The sequence below is a fragment of the Mastigoproctus giganteus genome, chromosome 3 (genome assembly GCF_048544385.1).
Source record: "Mastigoproctus giganteus isolate SK-2022 chromosome 3, ASM4854438v1, whole genome shotgun sequence".
NCBI classification, from domain to species: domain Eukaryota; kingdom Metazoa; phylum Arthropoda; class Arachnida; order Uropygi; family Thelyphonidae; genus Mastigoproctus; species Mastigoproctus giganteus.
In genome coordinates, this window is record NC_143577.1 from 89,751,758 (window position 1) to 89,770,724 (window position 18,967).

Genomic DNA, 18,967 nt, shown 5'->3' on the forward strand with positions numbered 1-18,967 from the left:
AAATAAGTTAATATGCCAATTTAAGCTAATAAAACAGAAAATAAATCAGAAAAAACTTCTCTGTTCCAGGAGCGGCAAAAATGTACGTCCGCACAGGCTACAGCTCGTTCTCGTATCTTAATATAAAATATTAAGAAAAATATCCACTAAGAGTCAAGTTATTACATGGGGACGGATGAACATGGTAAACCCTTGTGGGAAGCAGAGTTGGGAGGAAGGTGGTCCTCCACACACAGGGTGGAAAAGATCTGATTTCCAATCTGTCAAAGACGCTAGGAATTTTTATTTGTCTTTTTTCACAACGAAGTAGATCTTACAAATTAAAATAGAAATAATTGTTTTGCTAAAATAAATCCAGGAAGGGCGATGGAAAGTGAGAATTATCATTAATGCCCGAGTATTAAGTTAAAGATAGTAAATATTAAGATTGAATATTTATGTTGAATGTAATCGAGGTTAAATTTGAAGAAACTGGATTTAGGATTGGACAGTTTTAGACGTGTGAATTAAAATAGCGGCTAAAGGTAAACAAGTAATTTAAATAATACAAGAGAACAAACAGAGACAGCGCAATGACTAAGAAAGAGGGTGCCATTTGAGACATGCATGAAAGGGTTGCTGAGGGCAAGAACAAGAGCACAGTGAAATGGGATTACGGAGTGTCTCTTTTGATCTAAGCCACTGTTAGGAAATAAACAGGAAATGAGTGGGCGTCCAGTGTTCGTATCAAAAAGAAACGGCGTCAGGGTGACTGATATTTGGCAAGTTAACCACATTTAGCAGAGAAAAGTGTGAACACGAAAATGAGTGTTTTGGAGGTGACTGGTAACATGAAAGGGTCATACTGCTGTGTGAAAAAAAATAAGAAATTTATAGATTAGGGTTGGTTTGTGCGCTAGGGAGACAGCTGGGGTGAGATGTTTAGCAAATAGGAAGGAATGAAAAAAATTAATCAGTATGGGGATTGGTTGGAGTCCTTTGGGGAGGCGTTCCAAACTTGAGGGAAAGAGTAAAGTTCGGGGGGAGTAATTTGAGCAATTGTACATTCTGTATCTGACTTCTCTGTGGTCAAGGGAAGAAAGTTGTGAGTTGCGGGTGGTAGCCCGCAACTCACAACTTTCTTGTGGTAGCAGGATGAAGAAGAAAAATAAGAAAAAACGTGCAAGAAAGGAAGCCTGGTCCGGCTGGTTGTTTGTTATTTGGTTTTTAGGAGCATTAGCCTTTTTATATGCATGCTTTGACAATGATTTATCGTAATCTGCATTTGTTTGACTAACCTCCTTTGTGACTTGATTACAGACTAGCTGATATCTATCATAGGCCTCTGGCCCCGAGTTCCAAGCGAGTGATCATAGCGATTTACAAAACGATTTGAAAGCGTATTTTTTCCAAGCGATTGATTAGAGAGATTGTTAAAACCTTTTATTTTATAAAGTTATTTATTTTTGGCTCTTCCTAAATAAAGAAGTAAGCTTCCTGCCAAGAAAGGAAAAACACCTTTCTATTATATATATAATTAACTTCTCTAACACACTAATCACTTATCGCTTGGTCACTGGTGGCACCGCTCCAGCCTCCACGTGGCGAGGCCGGTAACCTGGGAAAAGAAAGTCTCTCTCCCAGGACCTAAAAGAGCAAACATGGAATTTGCTAATTTCCCTACAATTGAGCCTCGCCGTTCATCATGTCCAAAAGTCAATGACACAGATCATGACACATCACAATCGAAAAGACAGCGAACTGACAAAGGGCTTTGTCAGTTCGCTGTCTTCTTTCCTAATCTTCCACTCCTTCTCAAGCAAATTCATCAGTACGTTCTCCCCATTTCTGATACAGAAATGCTTGGAAAGCTCATCAGGGTCGCCTAAAATGCTGAAAAGACTTAGATCCGGAGATTTATTAATAGAAAGTGCGAGTCGTAAGCAATCAGAGACTCTGCTGAACCTCTCAACCTTTGGTGGCATTCCCGTGCAAATTACCCCACATGCAACACTAAATGCCTCGAAAGGGGTAATTGGGTAATTGGTGAGTGGATTTGATGAATGTCACAGAAGATGAACTGGTCCAAGAGTTAAAAGAACAACAAGTCACACAAGCTAATCGGATTATGATCATTAATGATGGTCAGCTTGTTCCCACACGGAACATCATCCTAACGTTTGGCACATCAAATTTACCATTGAATTTTAAAGCCGGCTATCTCAATTGCCGCTTAAGACCCTACATTCCTAATCCCATCAGGTGTTATAAGTGCCAAAAGTTTGAGCACTCTTAGGCGACTGTCTGTCGAGGGGATGCAGTGTGCTCAAACTGCGGTTCAAAATCTCACACACAAACGGAATGTGATGCTGAAACACCACATTGTCCGAACTGCGAAGGCCAACAACCTGCTTATTCAAGGACCTGTGAACTATGGAAAACAGGGAAAAAGATCCAAAAATACAAAGTAGAGCGGAAAGTGATTTAACACAAGGAAACGAAGCAAATTATGCTTACATCAAAATATACCTATGCAACAGCAGCAAAGAAATTTCAGTCAGCAGCCAATAAAACTGACGTGTCAGTTCCCCCAGCAATGTCTATTGCGGATTGGGCCCGATAAATACTCTCAACCTTACAGCAATCTACTAAGGAACAGCATGCGACTGATCGTGCCAACAACAGACCAATTACAGTACCGGCAACTGCATCGCAGTCTTCTTCAGAAACCATAAAAACTAAAACAGCAGCTCCAATTCAGAAAACTCGGCCAAATTTAACAAATATGGATACAGATGAAAACATCAACCATGAGCCAATCTTAGATCTGTACGCACGAGATGACAACACGGGACGACCTATCTTTTCGAAAAATGAAAGAATAAAATTGGAGAGACAGAAACAGACTGGACCTAAAAGGCAGACTGGACCAAACCCAAATGCTAAAATCAAATAATGGATCACATCATACAGTGGAACTGTAGAGGCCTATGTAGCAATATTGATGATATCTATGACCTAATCCAACCGCATAGTCCGGTAAGCATATGTTTACAAAATGGGAGATTTTAATTTTCCAGAGATTAACTGGAATTTTTGGGTTGGTCACTTACACATTAGCAAGGAATTTGTGGATTTATTGGATGATTGTTTTCTACAGCAGCATGTTAGGGAGGCAATTAGAGGGAGCAATACTCTTTATCTCATTATCAGTAGTGATTCTTCATGCAATAACAATCTGCAGATAAAGAAACCACTAGGTGGTAGTGATGATCAGTGTGTTGAAGTGGGATATACTCAGGGGTAAAAGGAAGGGTTTTTGCTTAAGTAAAGGTGACTACGGTAGTCTGATACAGTATTTAAATTCTATACGGTGTGACCAACTGATGATGTTACTAACAGCAAATTCAAAATAGGAAGCATTCAAAGAAATAATCTTGGAAGCTATTTGGCTTTTCGTACCAACTAAGAAATATTGTTCAAGATTTAGGCCTAAATGTATGTCAGATGAACTAATTAGACATGTGGCAGAGAAGAAAAATGATTGGGATACATATAAATTAACAAATGACAGAGAAGCCTATGATAGATATAAGCTGATCTATAACCAAATCACAAAGGAGGTTGGGCAGGCAAAGGCAGATTACTAGAAATCTTTGGCAAAGGATGCAAAGAAAAACAACAAAGAGTTCTTTACTTATGTAAACTCTAGAAGGAAGGGGATGAATCAGATTGGTCCACTTGATTCGACGGTTCAACTGTTGATGATCCTGTTCAGGTAGCTAACAAAATAAATGATATTTTTCATCTACATTCACACATGAGTTATTCAGGGAGGGGAATACCAGAGGTGTATTAAACTCTGGCAGTAAGACAGATAATCTTGTAATAACTGAGGGTAAAGTGGAGGAGAAATTGTTGAAGATAAACATAAGAAAGGCACCTGGGGTGGATGGAATCTATCCAGTTATATTAAAGGAGGCAGAAAAAGAAGTAAGCAAACCCTTAGCCATAATTATGAGAGCTTCCTTGGACTCAGGGGAGGTACCCATGGACTGGAAAAGTGCAAGTGTGACGCCAATCCACAAAGGACGTTCAAAGGGAGACACATGTAATTACAGACCAGTTAGTTTAACTTCTGTTCCAGGGAAATTAATGATTGAGTGATTGGTTGGTTGATTTATTGGGGATTTTTTTGGAGCATCAGAATCTATAGCCATAGCGCGCCAAGGAAATTAATGGAACCACTGGTTAAAGAAGAATTGCAGGATCATCTTGACAAGATTTCAGTTATAGCTCGGACACAGCATGGGTTTGTTAAGTGGAAGCCTTGTCCTACCAATTTGATTGGATACTATGATGTAGTCACAAAGGAACTGGATGCAAAGAATAATTTTGATATCATATATTTGGACCTTTTTTTTTTTTTTTATGAAAACCCCAAAGAAGCGAGGCATTAGAACCTATATTACTTAGTACCGTGCTTGGGTTGGAAGTTGAGAAGACGAAAGAAGATATTTGTTGACATTATACATGAACTTCTGTACATTGTAATTTTCAGGAAATACGTATGAAAGAACGTTGTTCCAAAAAACAGAAGTTGAATGAATAAACGAGGAAGATGAAAAGTTGGTTCTGTGAGTTTGAAGTTGGACAGTAAATGGATGTTGGCTGGAGGCGGCACGTGTTCGGACGGTTTTGAAAGAAAGAGAGAGAGAGCGGGAATTATAGAAGTCAATTCAGAAGAACAATACCCATGGAATTATCTGTAGAAAAGGCATGCAGCAGAAACAGTACGTCTATGCGACAGCGAGTGGGCAGACTCTGTTAGAGAGGAGTCATTAATTAACCTAACTGCCCTCTTCTGAATGGAATCTAGAAGCCTAAGAGAGGTTCTGGAGGCATCACCCCAGATGAGGGAACAATATTCCATAGTACAGCAGATTTGCGATTTGTACAGAGCGAACAGCTGTTTGGAAGAAAAGTAACGCCGAGAGCGAAAGAGAAAACCAAGTTTTTTAAATGCAGAGGACGCAATATTTGTAATGTGCTTGTGCAAAAAGAGATTAGAAGTCAGGGTAATCCCCAAAAGAAATATATCATTTTGCCTAGAAATCGAAGTCACTAAAGATAAGCACAAGAGCAGAAGATTCCTTTTTGTGAGTTATAAGACAAGACTGAGTTTTAGAAGGGTTGAAATCAACTAAGTTGTCTTTACCCCACTGGAGAATTACCTAAAGATCGGCATTTAAGGAATTGGTAGCAGATATTCGAGAAGGTGAAGCTGTTTGAGCGGGGCAAGGTTTCTCAAAATGGAAAGTGGAATGCAATGTGCTATCATCGGCAAAATTATGGATAGGATTTCCAGTCAATGGAAGAAGGTCATTAATGTATAAGAGGAAAAGAGTGGGGGAAAGAACTGAATCTTGGAAGACACTAGCATTAGTCGAGAAATTAGAAGACAGAGAGCCATCTACCATCACCCTCAGTGAGCGCTCAGAGAAAAAACTGGATAACCAATTAAAAAGAACATTTGGCAAACCCTAAAATGGGATCTTGTTTAGAAGACCTTTATGATAAACACGATCGAAAGCCTTTCAAATGTCAAGAGCAATTGCTTGTGTTTCACCAAACTTTTCCATTGAATTTGTCCATAAATGGATAACATAAGCCAGAATATCACCAGTGGATCGACACTGACAGAATCCATACTGGCGATCGTTGATCAGACGGAAGGTTTCTAGGTAGTTTTAGAGTTGGCGATTAATTGATTTCTCTATTACATTAGAAAGAGTAGAAGTAATTGTAATGGGACGATAATTGGATGGGTGGGATTTGTCACCCTTTAGAGGAACTGGCTGGATATGAGCAAATGTCCGAGCAGAAGGAAAACCACCTTTTGGAATAAGAAAGGGAAAAAAGGCGGCAAAGAACAGGAGTTAGTTCTGCAGCACAGGTTTTAAGAACAAGTGGAGAAATACCATCAAGAACTGGAGCTTTCTTAGCATCAAGATTCGTCAAAATCCTTCTGACATCCTTTTGACGGAAGACCACAAGAGGCATTGAATGGAATGTGTTGGAAATGGTGGAAAGTGTTTTACCAAGATAATTAATGCACGATTGGAAGAAAAATGGGATGCTAGCAGGTCAGCTTTATCCTTGGCTGAAGTGACAACAGAACCATCTGGTTTTGACAGAGGTGGGAGTAGAGATGGGCAAAAATGTTCGGCTATCATTAAAGCAAGAAGCAAGTTTTCTACTCTTAGCCTGTTAAAAATTTGGTTTGGACTGATTAGTAACTGCTTTACAATTGTTGCGAGCTTTGCTATATGTAGAAAATGAAATTGAAGAATTGGACACAAGACAATTACGATATGCAACATTCTTCTCTTGAACAGCCTTAGCACATTTATTGGAAAACCAAGGTTCATATAAAGGACGAGATTTTAAAGTGGAGTGTGGAATAAAGGATTCCATTCCTACAAGATTAATTTCACTGACGCGATCTCAGCAAACGTCCACATCCGAAGTTTTGAAACAGTAATCCGACCAAGAAAAATAAGAAAAGAAATCTCTAAGGTCATCCTATTTTGTATTCTTGTAATGCCAAACAGCACGAGGTTGGGAATAGCCATGAGATAAAGGCTCCATTGGAAAAGAGACAATCACCAAGTTGTGATCTGAGGTGCCTAAAGGACCACTCACTTCGACCGTGTACTTAGAAGGGTTGTCTCTTTAAGCATTTCGCTGTTTTTATATTAGAAGGGTTTTTTGGGAGAAAAAGATCAAGCGTGTTGTCTGTATGATTAGGATTGTCCGGTATTCTTATAGGTAAATGAACAATCTGTGCAAGGTCATTAGTAATTGCAAAAGCCTCAGCATCTGGAGCTGAGTCGGTGTGACTAGAAAACGGAAGCCAGCTGGAGTTGTGAACATTAAAATCACCAAGGAAAATTACCTCACTATTAGAAAAGTTGTACTGGAGAAAGTCAAGTTGCAAAGAAAGGAAGTCAAAAAGCTCCAAGTGATTAATGGAGGTGGGAGAACGGTAGAGACAACATGTGAATTTAACACAATGTGGTAGAGAGATTTTAAGCCAGAAAAGATCGAAGAGAGGAGATTCCAAATTACCAAGTCTCTGACAGGCGAATATCGGAACGGACATATGCACAAGTACCACCTTTGAGGCGAAAGTAATCATACAGCGAATAATTTGGGCAACTCAGATGAGCAGTTGTTGAATCAACCGATAACTGAGATTCTTTCAGAAAAAGTACATGGGGCTTGGCAGACTGCAAGTGGAAATAGACATCGTTGAGATTAGAATTGAGACCACGAATATTTGTGAAATGAAATAGGAAGGCTTAGAAAGGCTTTTGATACTGTTGCACATGGAAGACTGCTGCACAAATTGGAGCAGTGTGGCATTGGAGGCAAATTTCCGCTATGGATAAGGGGATGGTTTCAGTGGGAGAAGACAGAGAGTGGTAATCAATGGACACTGCTCTTCGTGGACTAATGTTATAAGTTTAGTCCCCCCAGGGTTCAGTTTTGTGTCCATTGTTGTTTTCTGTATTCATTAATGATATTGATGATGGCATATCAGGCTTAATGCCCACGTTTGCAGTCGATACGAAGGTTGGCAGGGTTGTTAACGACGGTATGCAGCTGCAAGAGGATCTAGAAAAGTTTAGCAGATGGGCTGCGAGATGGCGGCTGATGTTTACCATTGACAAATGTAAAATACTGAATATGGGAAGCAGTAACCCCAGACTAACGTATCAACTGTGTGGTACTACTCTGACAGTGGTAGAGAATGAAAAGGGACTGGGGTAATTGCGCAGGCTGATATGAAGTTTTCTGAGCAGTGCAGACGGTCTGCAAGAGTAGCTCATGAGGTCTTGTCAATGATATACAGGATTTTTTTAGCAGGGATAAGAAGGTGATTATTCTCTTGTATAAGGCAATGGCCAGGCCATACCTTGAGTACTGTATACAGGTCTGGAGGCCTCATTTCAAGAAGGATGAAGAGGTGTTGGAACGAGTGCAAAGAAGAGCAACAAGATTAGTGAATGGAACAAAGGGTTGCTCTTCCGAAGAAAGGCTTAAATTTTGCAAATTACATATATTTGCAGAGTGTCTGCAGACTAGGCACCTGCGATGTAATCTGATTGAGATGTACAAAGTCTTGAATGGGTTGAGCATGCTCAATGCTGATGGGATTCTTCCTCTTGCTAAGAATAATCGCCTGAAAGGGCATAAATTCAAAATGAGGAATGACAGTCGTAGGATAGATGTGTGGAAGTTTGCCTTTAGCCAGCGGGTGGTTGATTGCTGGAACAAACTTCCATCTGTCGTTGTAGAAGTTGGTAGCTTAAACAGATTCAAGGCAGAACTAGACAAACAATTTGGAGCAAATGAATTGGTGAAATGAGAAAAGAGTGTGTGTGTGTATATATATATATATATATATTTTTTTTTTTTTGCCTTATGCTATATAAGCTTGCTTTCTTTCATCATGTGCCAATGCTAATGCTCTTTCACGATGTTTTGTCCAAAGAGTAGGTGTACCACAGGGATCGGTACTCAGTGTTACATTCTTTGCTCTTAGGATAAACAGTTTAGCGCACGACATTTTGCTGATATCCTTGCAATATTTTGCCATTCACAGAATATGCATTCCATTGAGCGACAACTCTAACTTACAATAAACAAAATAGTGTCATGGACTTCACATAATGGTTATCGTCTATCAGCAACCAAAACTACGGCCATTCACTTTTGTAAAAAACGTCAGTTACATCCAGAACCCGAATTATCATTGGGAAATAAACCGATACCAATCACTAGCAATATGCGATTCTTGGGCACGACATTTGACACCAAACTGACATTCCTGAAGCATATACTACAAACCCGAACTATCTGTATGAAAAAGCTGAATATACTTAAAATCATCTCGTCCATGACATGGGGTGCTGATCGCTATACCCTGCTCCATCTATACCGAGCTTTAATAAGATCTCTATTAGATTGTGGTGCTCCAGTTTATGATTCCGTTCGAAAGACTCTGTTGGCATGTCTTAACACAGTATAACATAGTGTGCTCAGAATTGCTCTTGCGGCATTCAGGACTTCGCCAGTCCAAAGCCTATATATAGAAGCCAATGAACCCCCACTCCAACTTCGGAGAAAGTTGTTGCTCCTCAACTATGCAGTTAAAATAAATAGTTTTCCATCTCATCCTATCTGGTCACACCTCTATGATCCTCAATGGGTAAACCTTTTTAGAAATAAACCTCATGAAAATAAACCTAGAGTAATCCGTCTACAAGAACTAATTCAGCAGAGGAATATGCATTTGACCAATTTTCATCAAGACAAAGAAATTATGCAACCTCCATGGAAAGCATGCATACATTCATGTGATGATTACTTCCAAAGTTGAGGAGAAACAATCCCTGAACAATGAAACTATCAGAAACTACATGCAGCCCACTCCTTGGCAAATGCACAAACTCTGCAAATTTCTACTGACCGCTCCAAAAGTGACACAGCTGTGGGATCTCCTGTGGTCTCCCAACATCAACAGTCTCTGTCTCGTTACCTCAGGAATACAGTGTTTATACGGCAGAACTCTGTGCCATTAAGATGGGTTTGACTTTGATTCCTAATAACTCCACTCCAAAGACTATAATCTATACAGACTCCTTGAGTGCAGTGGCAGCCATCCATGGCAATTCTCGTTCTCCGCATCCATTGATAAATCAGATAGCAACTCAAATATCGAATCTTCATAAAAATAGGCAGTGTCACTTTTTGTTGGATCCCACGGTACACTGGAACACCAAGAAATGAGCATGCAGATAAAGCAGCAAGAAATATCACTGACAATGTCAATTTCCAGATACCTTACACCGACTATAAATTAATCATACACCGAATATGCAATGAAAAATGAAGAGAAATTTGGCATAATCAGTTAAATAAGTTACGAAATATAAAACAGAATCCTCATTTATGGAAATCTGTTTCCTCTCAAACAGACACGAAGAGGTTATTTTTGCCAGAACACCTATTGGACATACCCACCTTACGCATCCCTATTTATTGTAAGGAAATAACCCCCTCCCCACTGTGCTTGCATTGTGATTCACCACTAACTGTTAAACATATTCTTAGAGAGTGCGATCATTATCAGTCTGCCAGATTCACATCATTCCGATCCCTCCGTAACTTGAACGAGTCTCTTTTTTAGCTAAAACATATTATTGGAGACAACTCCTTATCTGAATTTTTTCACTTTCTGAAACAGATTAATATATGTATGCTCTTATAAACTAGTTTTACTGATCTGTGCAGTGTCTCTCCACAGGAACAGGCGCAATTTGGTCATAGTAGCCCTTGCTACAAAAAAAAAAAAAAAAAAAAAAAACCATAGGCTCCTGTGTCGCCTAATAATTTTTATGCATCCCAAGCATTTTTCATGTCTGTCATGAATCTCATTATTTCATCCGATATCCATTTAGGCCCAAATCTTGGACAATATTTCCTTGTTGGTATGAAAAGCCTAGTATCTTCCAAGGATAATTTCTTGAATGCTTATCTTTATCTTTAATTATCTCTAGCTGCGAGTATATCTGTTATCTATAGTAAATATCTATATCTTTAAGTAACTCGCTCATAAATTCTTTGAATCACTTGAAGGTTCATTAAATCTAAAAATTCACTGCTGATGTCCACCTTCTCTTGTTGCCTCAATGACTTGGTAAGCCTAGTAATCATCCCACAAATTGAGAAATCTTTTGCTTCTGAGTGAGTTGCCAACCCACGAGTTTCCCTTCTTATCTTAAAGTCCTTGAAATTTCTTAAGTGAAATTTGCTCCTAAACGTCACTCGTAAATCCTTCTCGCCCAAAACATTGGTTTTTTTTCTATGCGGCTACTGGACATGATCGTCAGTTATCACACAAGTTCTTTCCACACCTGGTGGAAGTGACCTGAGTGCGAGTCCCGTCTAGGACGGGGGGAATTTTTATGGGCCTTTTTCACAACGTGGTTGAGTTAATCTGGCTCAGGCGAGAGCAATATGGTTTTTTATTCCGGAAACTCGGGTTTTTCGTCCGGCAAATAGAAAATCGACCACAGAACACATGCAATTTACAGACAATATACACGGAGCAATATGATCTTGGTCGCTGATGTTCCTAAAATCCTATTGCAACAACCACAACAACATCATACATGTCTTTTATATTTCTAACAAACGTTTGTTTGTTTTTAAATGTCCTATTTCTGGCTGCCATAATAATTTAATTTAAAGTACGTGCTTCCTTTGGTGCATTTGCAATGGCTGCACTACCCCTTCCGCATATTAGAGGAGTCACTATTCGGTATTTGTCACCTTGCCTTCTGAAGTGAAATTTTGAGTACGTTAATGTGTACGCAGGCACATAGAATTCTACCAAAAGTGCACTTCCCATTGTTGACGGTAAATTAAAGAGAATAGCGAGAGTCGATTGAGGCATTGAGGGCAGATCTCTAGCAATGCTGTATAAATAACATTGTTATTCCAGTCGTAATTTATGCGTGTGGAGCATGGAGAACGGTGGTTGAGAACTGACTAATCAGAAGTCTACTTCATGCAGCACAAAGGTCTGCCCTTTTGAGTATAACGAGAGCCTGTCGGACGTTTTCCAGCGACCCGTTTCAGATTATTGGTTTTGTAACACGACAACTCATTTTAACAACTCATAGATGTTCAAAGATGTTTATTATAGAGGACTAAAAGAAATCAAAGTTCTGAAATAATGGGAATTAGGTCCTTCCCAGAATAGGGAAGGTTTATACTAAGAAAGACGTATTAAGAGAGAAGAAAATATTTGTAGTGGAGATAACAGAGATATGGCATAGTCGTTGGAGAGCGTCTGATAAGGAAAAAATAACATATCAGATGATTCCAGAGGTGAGAGCTATAGAGAGAATAAAGAGATGATCTAGTCTAGTCCAGAGGTGAGATCTATAGAGAGAATAAAGAGATGACAACAGTAGTGACTGACCATGGATTAAGAGCAAGAGTCCTGCAGCTGGGGATTATGGATAATGGTAATTGCGGATGTGTGAGTTTGGAAACGACAGAGCACATCGTTTTGGAATGCCTAAAGATATGATGTTCCAAGAAATAAGTTGGGACAGGGTATAGGCATTCTCTCTCCTCAGGAGCTCTGGCACCTCTTTGAAGCTAAGGAGAATTATATTGTATTTATAGAATTTGTTAAAGAAGCGTTTTGAATTGAGAAGATTTTACTGGTGTTAAATATATATATGTGAGTTTTATGGTATACAGTTATTGATTTGTAAATATTATACATACACTGTGCTGCCACTTTATTAAGAACACTCCTGCTGTGCACATAAATGGTTTGTCCCACAACGTTGCAAGTCCCACGACCACAGTTGTGGATATAAATGCAGCAGAACAACCTTTCTAGAATCAGTTAAGCGTAGCAAGAACCGTAGCTAATCTAACGGACTTCGATCGTCGCATGGTAGTAGGTGCAAAACATGCTCCCCAAAGCTTCTCTGAAACGGCAGTTCTCCTGAACTTTTCAGGCACCACAGTTTCAAATGTGTGTATCGAGAATGGTGCAAAGAACAGAAAACATTCTCTCAACTGCATTCCTGTGGAAGAAAATCGCTTGTTGATGAAAGAGGTCAGAGGAGGATTGCTAGAATTGTGCAAGCAAACAGACGGGCAACAATGTCGTCGCACACCACGTCAGAATAAAACCTTGGTGCGCAGATCAAAATATCGCAACGGACCACTAGTCGCACTTTGTCGCGAATGGGCTACACCAGCCGACGGCCACATCGCGTACCTTTGTTATCAATGAAGAACAAGAGAGCACGACTCCTGTGGTCACAGCAACACCAGCAGTGGACTATCGAGGATTGGAAAACAGTTGCTTGGTCTCACGAGTCGAAGTTCCTGGTGCATCATGTAGATGGAAGGCTCAGAATTCGGCGAAAACAACATGAATCCATGGACCCCTCATGTCTGACGACTACTGTGCAAGGTGGTGGGGGCAGTGTTGTGGTGTGAGGAATGTTTTCTTCGCACCCGTTGGGTCCATTGATTCCCATAGATTCTCGTCTGAATGCCACATAGTACCTAAAAATCGTTGCTGACCAAGTGCATCCGTTTATGTTGACAGTTTATCCTCAGTCAAATGGTTACTTCCAGCAGAATAATGCTCCCGGGCACAAAGCCTGAATCATTATGGAATGATTCCAGGAACATGACAATGACTTTTCTTTGCTGCAGTGGCCCACTCAGTTCCTCGGATCTCAATCCTATTGAATATCTTTGGGATGAGCTGGAAAGGGCTGTTCGCTGCAGACCTACACCTCGGTCGAATCTCAAAGAACAGCATGACACATTCATGTCTGCAGGGTACTCCATTCCTGCACAACGCTTTCAGCATCTTGTTCAACCCATGCCTAGACAAATCCAGGCTGTTTTGAAGGCTAAATGAGGCTCAACACAATAATAAAGTGGCAGCACAGTGTAGATAGTGTAAATGATGACGTATACAATGTTAAGATTTAGATATACATGGATTTTGGAGACACTTAGACAAAAGAGAATTGTTGAAATTCACTTTATACATCTCGACTCCAACAAAACACTACAATGAAGTTGTACCCTCATCTGAACGTGACCATTAATTAAATTAAATTTTCATTTCTACCCTCCTAGTATAAATATTTGGAAATTTAGTTTAAAACGGGGTTGGCAATAATAGCGAACTGACACTCCGTTTCAGAATTTATCCTTAAGAGGATTTTTGTAGTGGTGTAAAAACAGCCATGTTATAATTTTTTTTTTATTAAAAATAAAAACATATATATTACACGTATATTTCATTAATAATGTAATTTTATATGTACATTTTTTTTCTTAAATATCTCTAAGAAATAAACACTTTGCCACAGAGATGAAATGGAAAACTTTCTATTGCCCAGATTTGAAATTGTAGCGGTCTTTCTTCATTCGCGATTGGTTAAAAACGACTATAATAATGATAGGCGTTGTTTATTGTCGTTCTGTGTGATAATCCTACTGGCCATTTCGGAAACTAGAGGTTCTTCCTCCCATCCACGTTACAAGGCCGACTGTAGCGACCACGTGTTTATTGAATTATGTAGGTGTAATCTGAGTTTAAATCAATTTATGATTTACGAAATGTGATTGTTTAAGTAATATTAATTTCATTTCTTTCAAAATTTATTTTTGTGGAAGAGCAACTTCTACAGTCATTCATCATAACAGTGTGGAAGTATCAAGTTGTAAATAATAACATGGCAGGGAACTGTCAGCTTGCTGAAAATGAGATGTCAAGTGTAAGATCTGAATCAGAAACCGCTAGTATTATAAAAATGCTATTTTCCCGCCGTCGCATTTTGTCACTGGAGGAAGCACATAGAAAAAGTAAAATTAATAGTATTTCTGAGCTGTTAAACCATAAAAGTACCCTTTTAAGTCTTTTACCATACAGAGGAAAAAACGGTGGTCCAACAGATGCCATAAGCCCAAAGTTCCACAAAAATGAAACTGGATTATCAGTAAAGCCATACAGAGAACATTCGTGGGGAATATTCGAACATGCATTTAATATAAATGGTACTCGTATTATTATTGAAAAAGAAGAAGAAAAGTTGCATCCTGCAGTTGAGCCTAGAGCAAAGAATTGGAAAATACGACAAAATAAAGAAATAGCAGAAAATCAGGTATTTCTTTTCCCAATAAACAAAACAAGTTTTGAACTAGTTGAAACTTAGTTATGAAACTCATAATACATTTATTTGGATATTTGTTTTTTCATTAAATAATTTTAATGAATTTTGCAAGTCATGTATATGAAAATTTCATAATCAGTTCCCAGCTTGCACTGTAATACTAATTCATGGAATATGGGGTACTACTATTGACTATTTGTATACTAAATATATATTTATTTATTATACTAGGTATATATTTACTGTTATATATCAATGAACCCATTTTTTTCACTGAGTTTTGCAGAATATGTTGTTTGCATGCGAAAGATAAATTTCACATTGGGATTATACTATCGTTTTTGAAGGATGCTGCAATGGATGTCACTAATTATAAAAGGATATTTTCCATTGCAAATTTTGTTCTGCCAACGGCCCATTATTTAAAAAAAAACAACAAAAACGGATGTCCTGTTATTTGAAGTAATTTAACAGTTAGATAGGTATAATGCTTTTATAATCTTGTTAAAAAAAAAGCCAGGTGCATTGATGTACACTGAAAGGACAGAACTTAGGGGATACCTGGTTCCTGGGAAATGCAACGCTGTCACCCCTCTAGCTAGTGGATGAACCAATCGCCTAGTAGGTATATATGTACACTGCATTCACATAGACAGTAATTTGATGTCAGTGTGGATAAATATCAGACGTTAACTGACTTTGAAAGAGGAATGATGGTGGTGCCCAACGCATGGGCCACTCTATCACAGAGGTGGTACAGAAATTACACTATCCCTAAAGTGACAAGACATCCCGGATTTCAGTTTTTTGCCCCGCATTGCAAACTGACACAGAAAATGTCTCGGATTGGACATTTAGCCAATCTGGGACATAATGCAAGTCATTTGCATTATGTTTGCCTGGAAACAATGGTACAACAAAAAGAGTTTTTTTGATAGTAAATAAGTTGTGGACGTCAACAAAAAAACAACTGACCATAGAAATGCTGAAAGCAATACTACAAGTGCAATTTTGCTAATTCTTTTGAAGAATTTTATGAAGAAATAGCAAATAATGAAGAATTATTAAGAAAAATTCACTCAGCTGAAAAATATATTTAGTTATATCATTTAATTTCGGTCCTTGAGGTTGTCACAGACATTCTCTCAGATATGCCAGACAAGCTGTACTTGTTACCTGGGAGTCTAAAACGCTGATGGAACTGATATTCGGGTGACACTCAAGTCAAGTGGACCCAAATCCTCTGCTTGCACGTTCACGATGGTGGGACTGTTGGTAATCCTGGGTATAACCTCCATGCACAAGTACATGGTGGGTGACCACCCAGGTGCGAATCAACGTAATCAGGGGTCGAGGTGTGGCGCCCACACCACATAGAGCAATGCCACCCCTCTATGTTACCAAGCAGTACTAGGTGGTAGATGACTCTCATCAACCGGTGCAATACCACCACTTTGCTTATTGGAGGCTTGAAGTGGTGGAACCCATGTTTAGTCTCTAGAGCTAAGTTCCGGTCAACCCTTCCCTATCTCTTCCATCATGCAGTATGATTTATGACTTTTGAGGTTTTGATGAACATCGTGGTGAGATCCAATATTCCTTACATTTCGAGAGTACAGCTCTAAAATGGTGTTCGCAGGCCGGCCGCTAGTTAGTACACTGGACTGAACCTATTGGTAACTCTCTAGGAGTCTACCGGATCAGCTAATGTATAATCTTGCTACCTCTACTCTGCCAGATAGTGACTGGAGGGAGTCCGAGTAGTGTGAATGCGGGGAGCATTGTCGAGGCCACATTATTTCAAGGATCAGGATGTATTCTTACCATGTGTATGCCATATCCAAAAATTTCATTACTTCATACAGCATGTCACACCCACTTTTTCTTACTATTGAATACACCATGAATTGTCAAACTAATAGAGCAAGCTTATCTGCGAAAAGATCTAAACCTCCCAAGCACTTCCTAATTCATTTCACAAATATACGTGGTCTCAATTCCAATCTCAACGATGTCCATTTCCACTTGCAGTCTGCCAAACCCCATGTACGTTTTCTGACAGAATCTCAGTTATTGGTTGATTCAACTACTGCTCATCTCAGATGCCCAAATTATTTGCTGTATGATTCCTTTCGCCTCAAAGGTGGTACTTGTGCATATGTCCATTCTGATATTCCCTGTCAGAGACTTGGCAATTTGGAATCTCCTCTCTTTGATCTTCTCTGGCTTAAAATCCCTCTACCTCATTGTGTCAAATTCATCTGTTGTCTCTACCGTTCTCCCAACTCCACTATCACTTGGAGCTCTTTGACTTCCTCTCTTTGCAACTTGACTTTCTCCAGTCCAACTTTCCTAACAGTGAGGTAATTTTCCTTAGTGATTTTAATGTTCACAACTCCAGCTGGCTTCTGTTTTCTAGTCACACCGACCCAGCTGGCCGAGATGCTGAGGCTTTTGCAATTACTGATGACCTGGCACAGATTGTTCATTTACCTACAAGAATACCGGACAATCCTAATCATACAGCCAACACGTTTGATCTTTTTCTCACAAACAACCCTTCTAATATAAAAATAGCGAAATGCTTAAAGACAACCCTTCTAAGTACAGTCAGTCCTCGTATAACACGTTTACACTACACGAATTCGATCATACACGATTTATAAATAGGGGAACGATATCTTATATAACACAAACCGAATTCGCTTATGCACGATTCACCTTTGTGTTTACAAGAAATGGCAGTCGAACGCAGAATCACCCCAACCGAACACAACACGATAGGAATGAAGAGAAGATTCTGAAAATGTATTTATGTTTTTTATATCAGTGAAGGGGAAACACATTTCACCATAATAACGTAAAAACCAACACAATTCCAGCTATCGGTATAATCGCAAATGCAATTAGATCGAGTTTACTACCAGTTTATAACGGATTCCACTAGCAGAAACGCAACTGGAAATCGTTTTTATTGTTTTATGGTAGTAACCCCTAGAAATGTGCTTTAGTAAAATGTGAGGTGTTAATAGTGTATCTCAGCCTTTACGGTGTTTATTCAGTTGTTACACGCACTCAGATTTGTTTATGTGTATCAAGCGTGCCTCCTCGTTTTGTAATTGTGCTTTATTCCCTAAAAATGAGTAAAATACTTAAAAGGTGTGAAAAGGAAGCGTCCTGGTGAAGACACTGTAGATTCAGAGAGAAAAAGAAAAGCGATATCGATAAACAGAGGCGGACTGGGTCAAAAATTCTTACCCGGCAAAATTTATAGTGGCCTCATACTATGGTTTATGGCCAAAATCACACCGGCCTCCGGCCCACCGGGGTTTCCCTGGTAAGGCTTATGGCCAGTCTGCCTCTGTTGATAGAGAAAAAATATTAAATTGTGAAACGCTTTGAGCGAAATGAAAGACCATGTGATATTGCACATGCTACAGACCTAAATGAGGCAACGCCGAGAATTAGAAAGAATGAAGAGAAAATAAAAACTTTCATAGCAGGAATAACTCAAAGTGGAATTAAAATCCATTAGATTAAGACACAAAGAATTGGAAGAGATGGAACGCCTGTCATCTGTTTGGATAGAAAATCAAACAAAAAACAAGTTTGCTTACGATAGAAGTAAAAGCGTTAGCAATATTTTATTACGTAATAGTCGTAATAAAATGCGTAAGTATTTTATTACGATTATTTATTGTGTTTGGTAATGTTTTGGTTACAAATGTGTGTTCAATCTTGGGTGGTCAGCACCTAACCCCATTTTTCCCATAGGGCCTGTTGTTTATATTGCACGATTTTGCATTGCACGAGGGTTTCTAGGAACACAACTATCGTGCTATATGAGGACTGGCTGTACATGGTCAAAGTGAGAGGTCCTTTAGGCACTTCAGATCACAACTTGGTGATTGTCTCTTCTCCAATGGAGCCTTTATCTCATGGCTATTCCCAACCTCATGTTGTTTGGCATTACAAGAATGCAAAAAGGGATGACCTGCGAGGTTTATTTTCCTTGGTCAGATTACTGTTTCAAAACTTCTGATGTCAACGTTTGCTCAGATCATGTCAATGAAATTATTCTTGCAGGAATGGAATCCTTTATCTCACACTCCACTTTAAAATCTCGTCCTTTATCTAAACCTTGGTATTCCAATAAATGTGCTAAGGCTGTTCAAGAGAAGAACGTTGCA

The 18,967-nt window shown here is 39.1% G+C and overlaps 1 protein-coding gene across 1 annotated transcript in view; it reads left to right on the forward strand.

The window, feature by feature from the left end:
- Positions 1 to 18,967, forward strand: part of LOC150088147 (wings apart-like protein homolog) — a 184,899-nt gene that overhangs the window by 31,664 nt on the left and 134,268 nt on the right. The window contains exon 2 of the mRNA XM_090370044.1: positions 14,281 to 14,768. Within this exon, the coding sequence (XP_090226170.1) occupies positions 14,281 to 14,768 (488 nt within the window). The remainder of the gene's footprint in view (positions 1 to 14,280; positions 14,769 to 18,967) is intronic.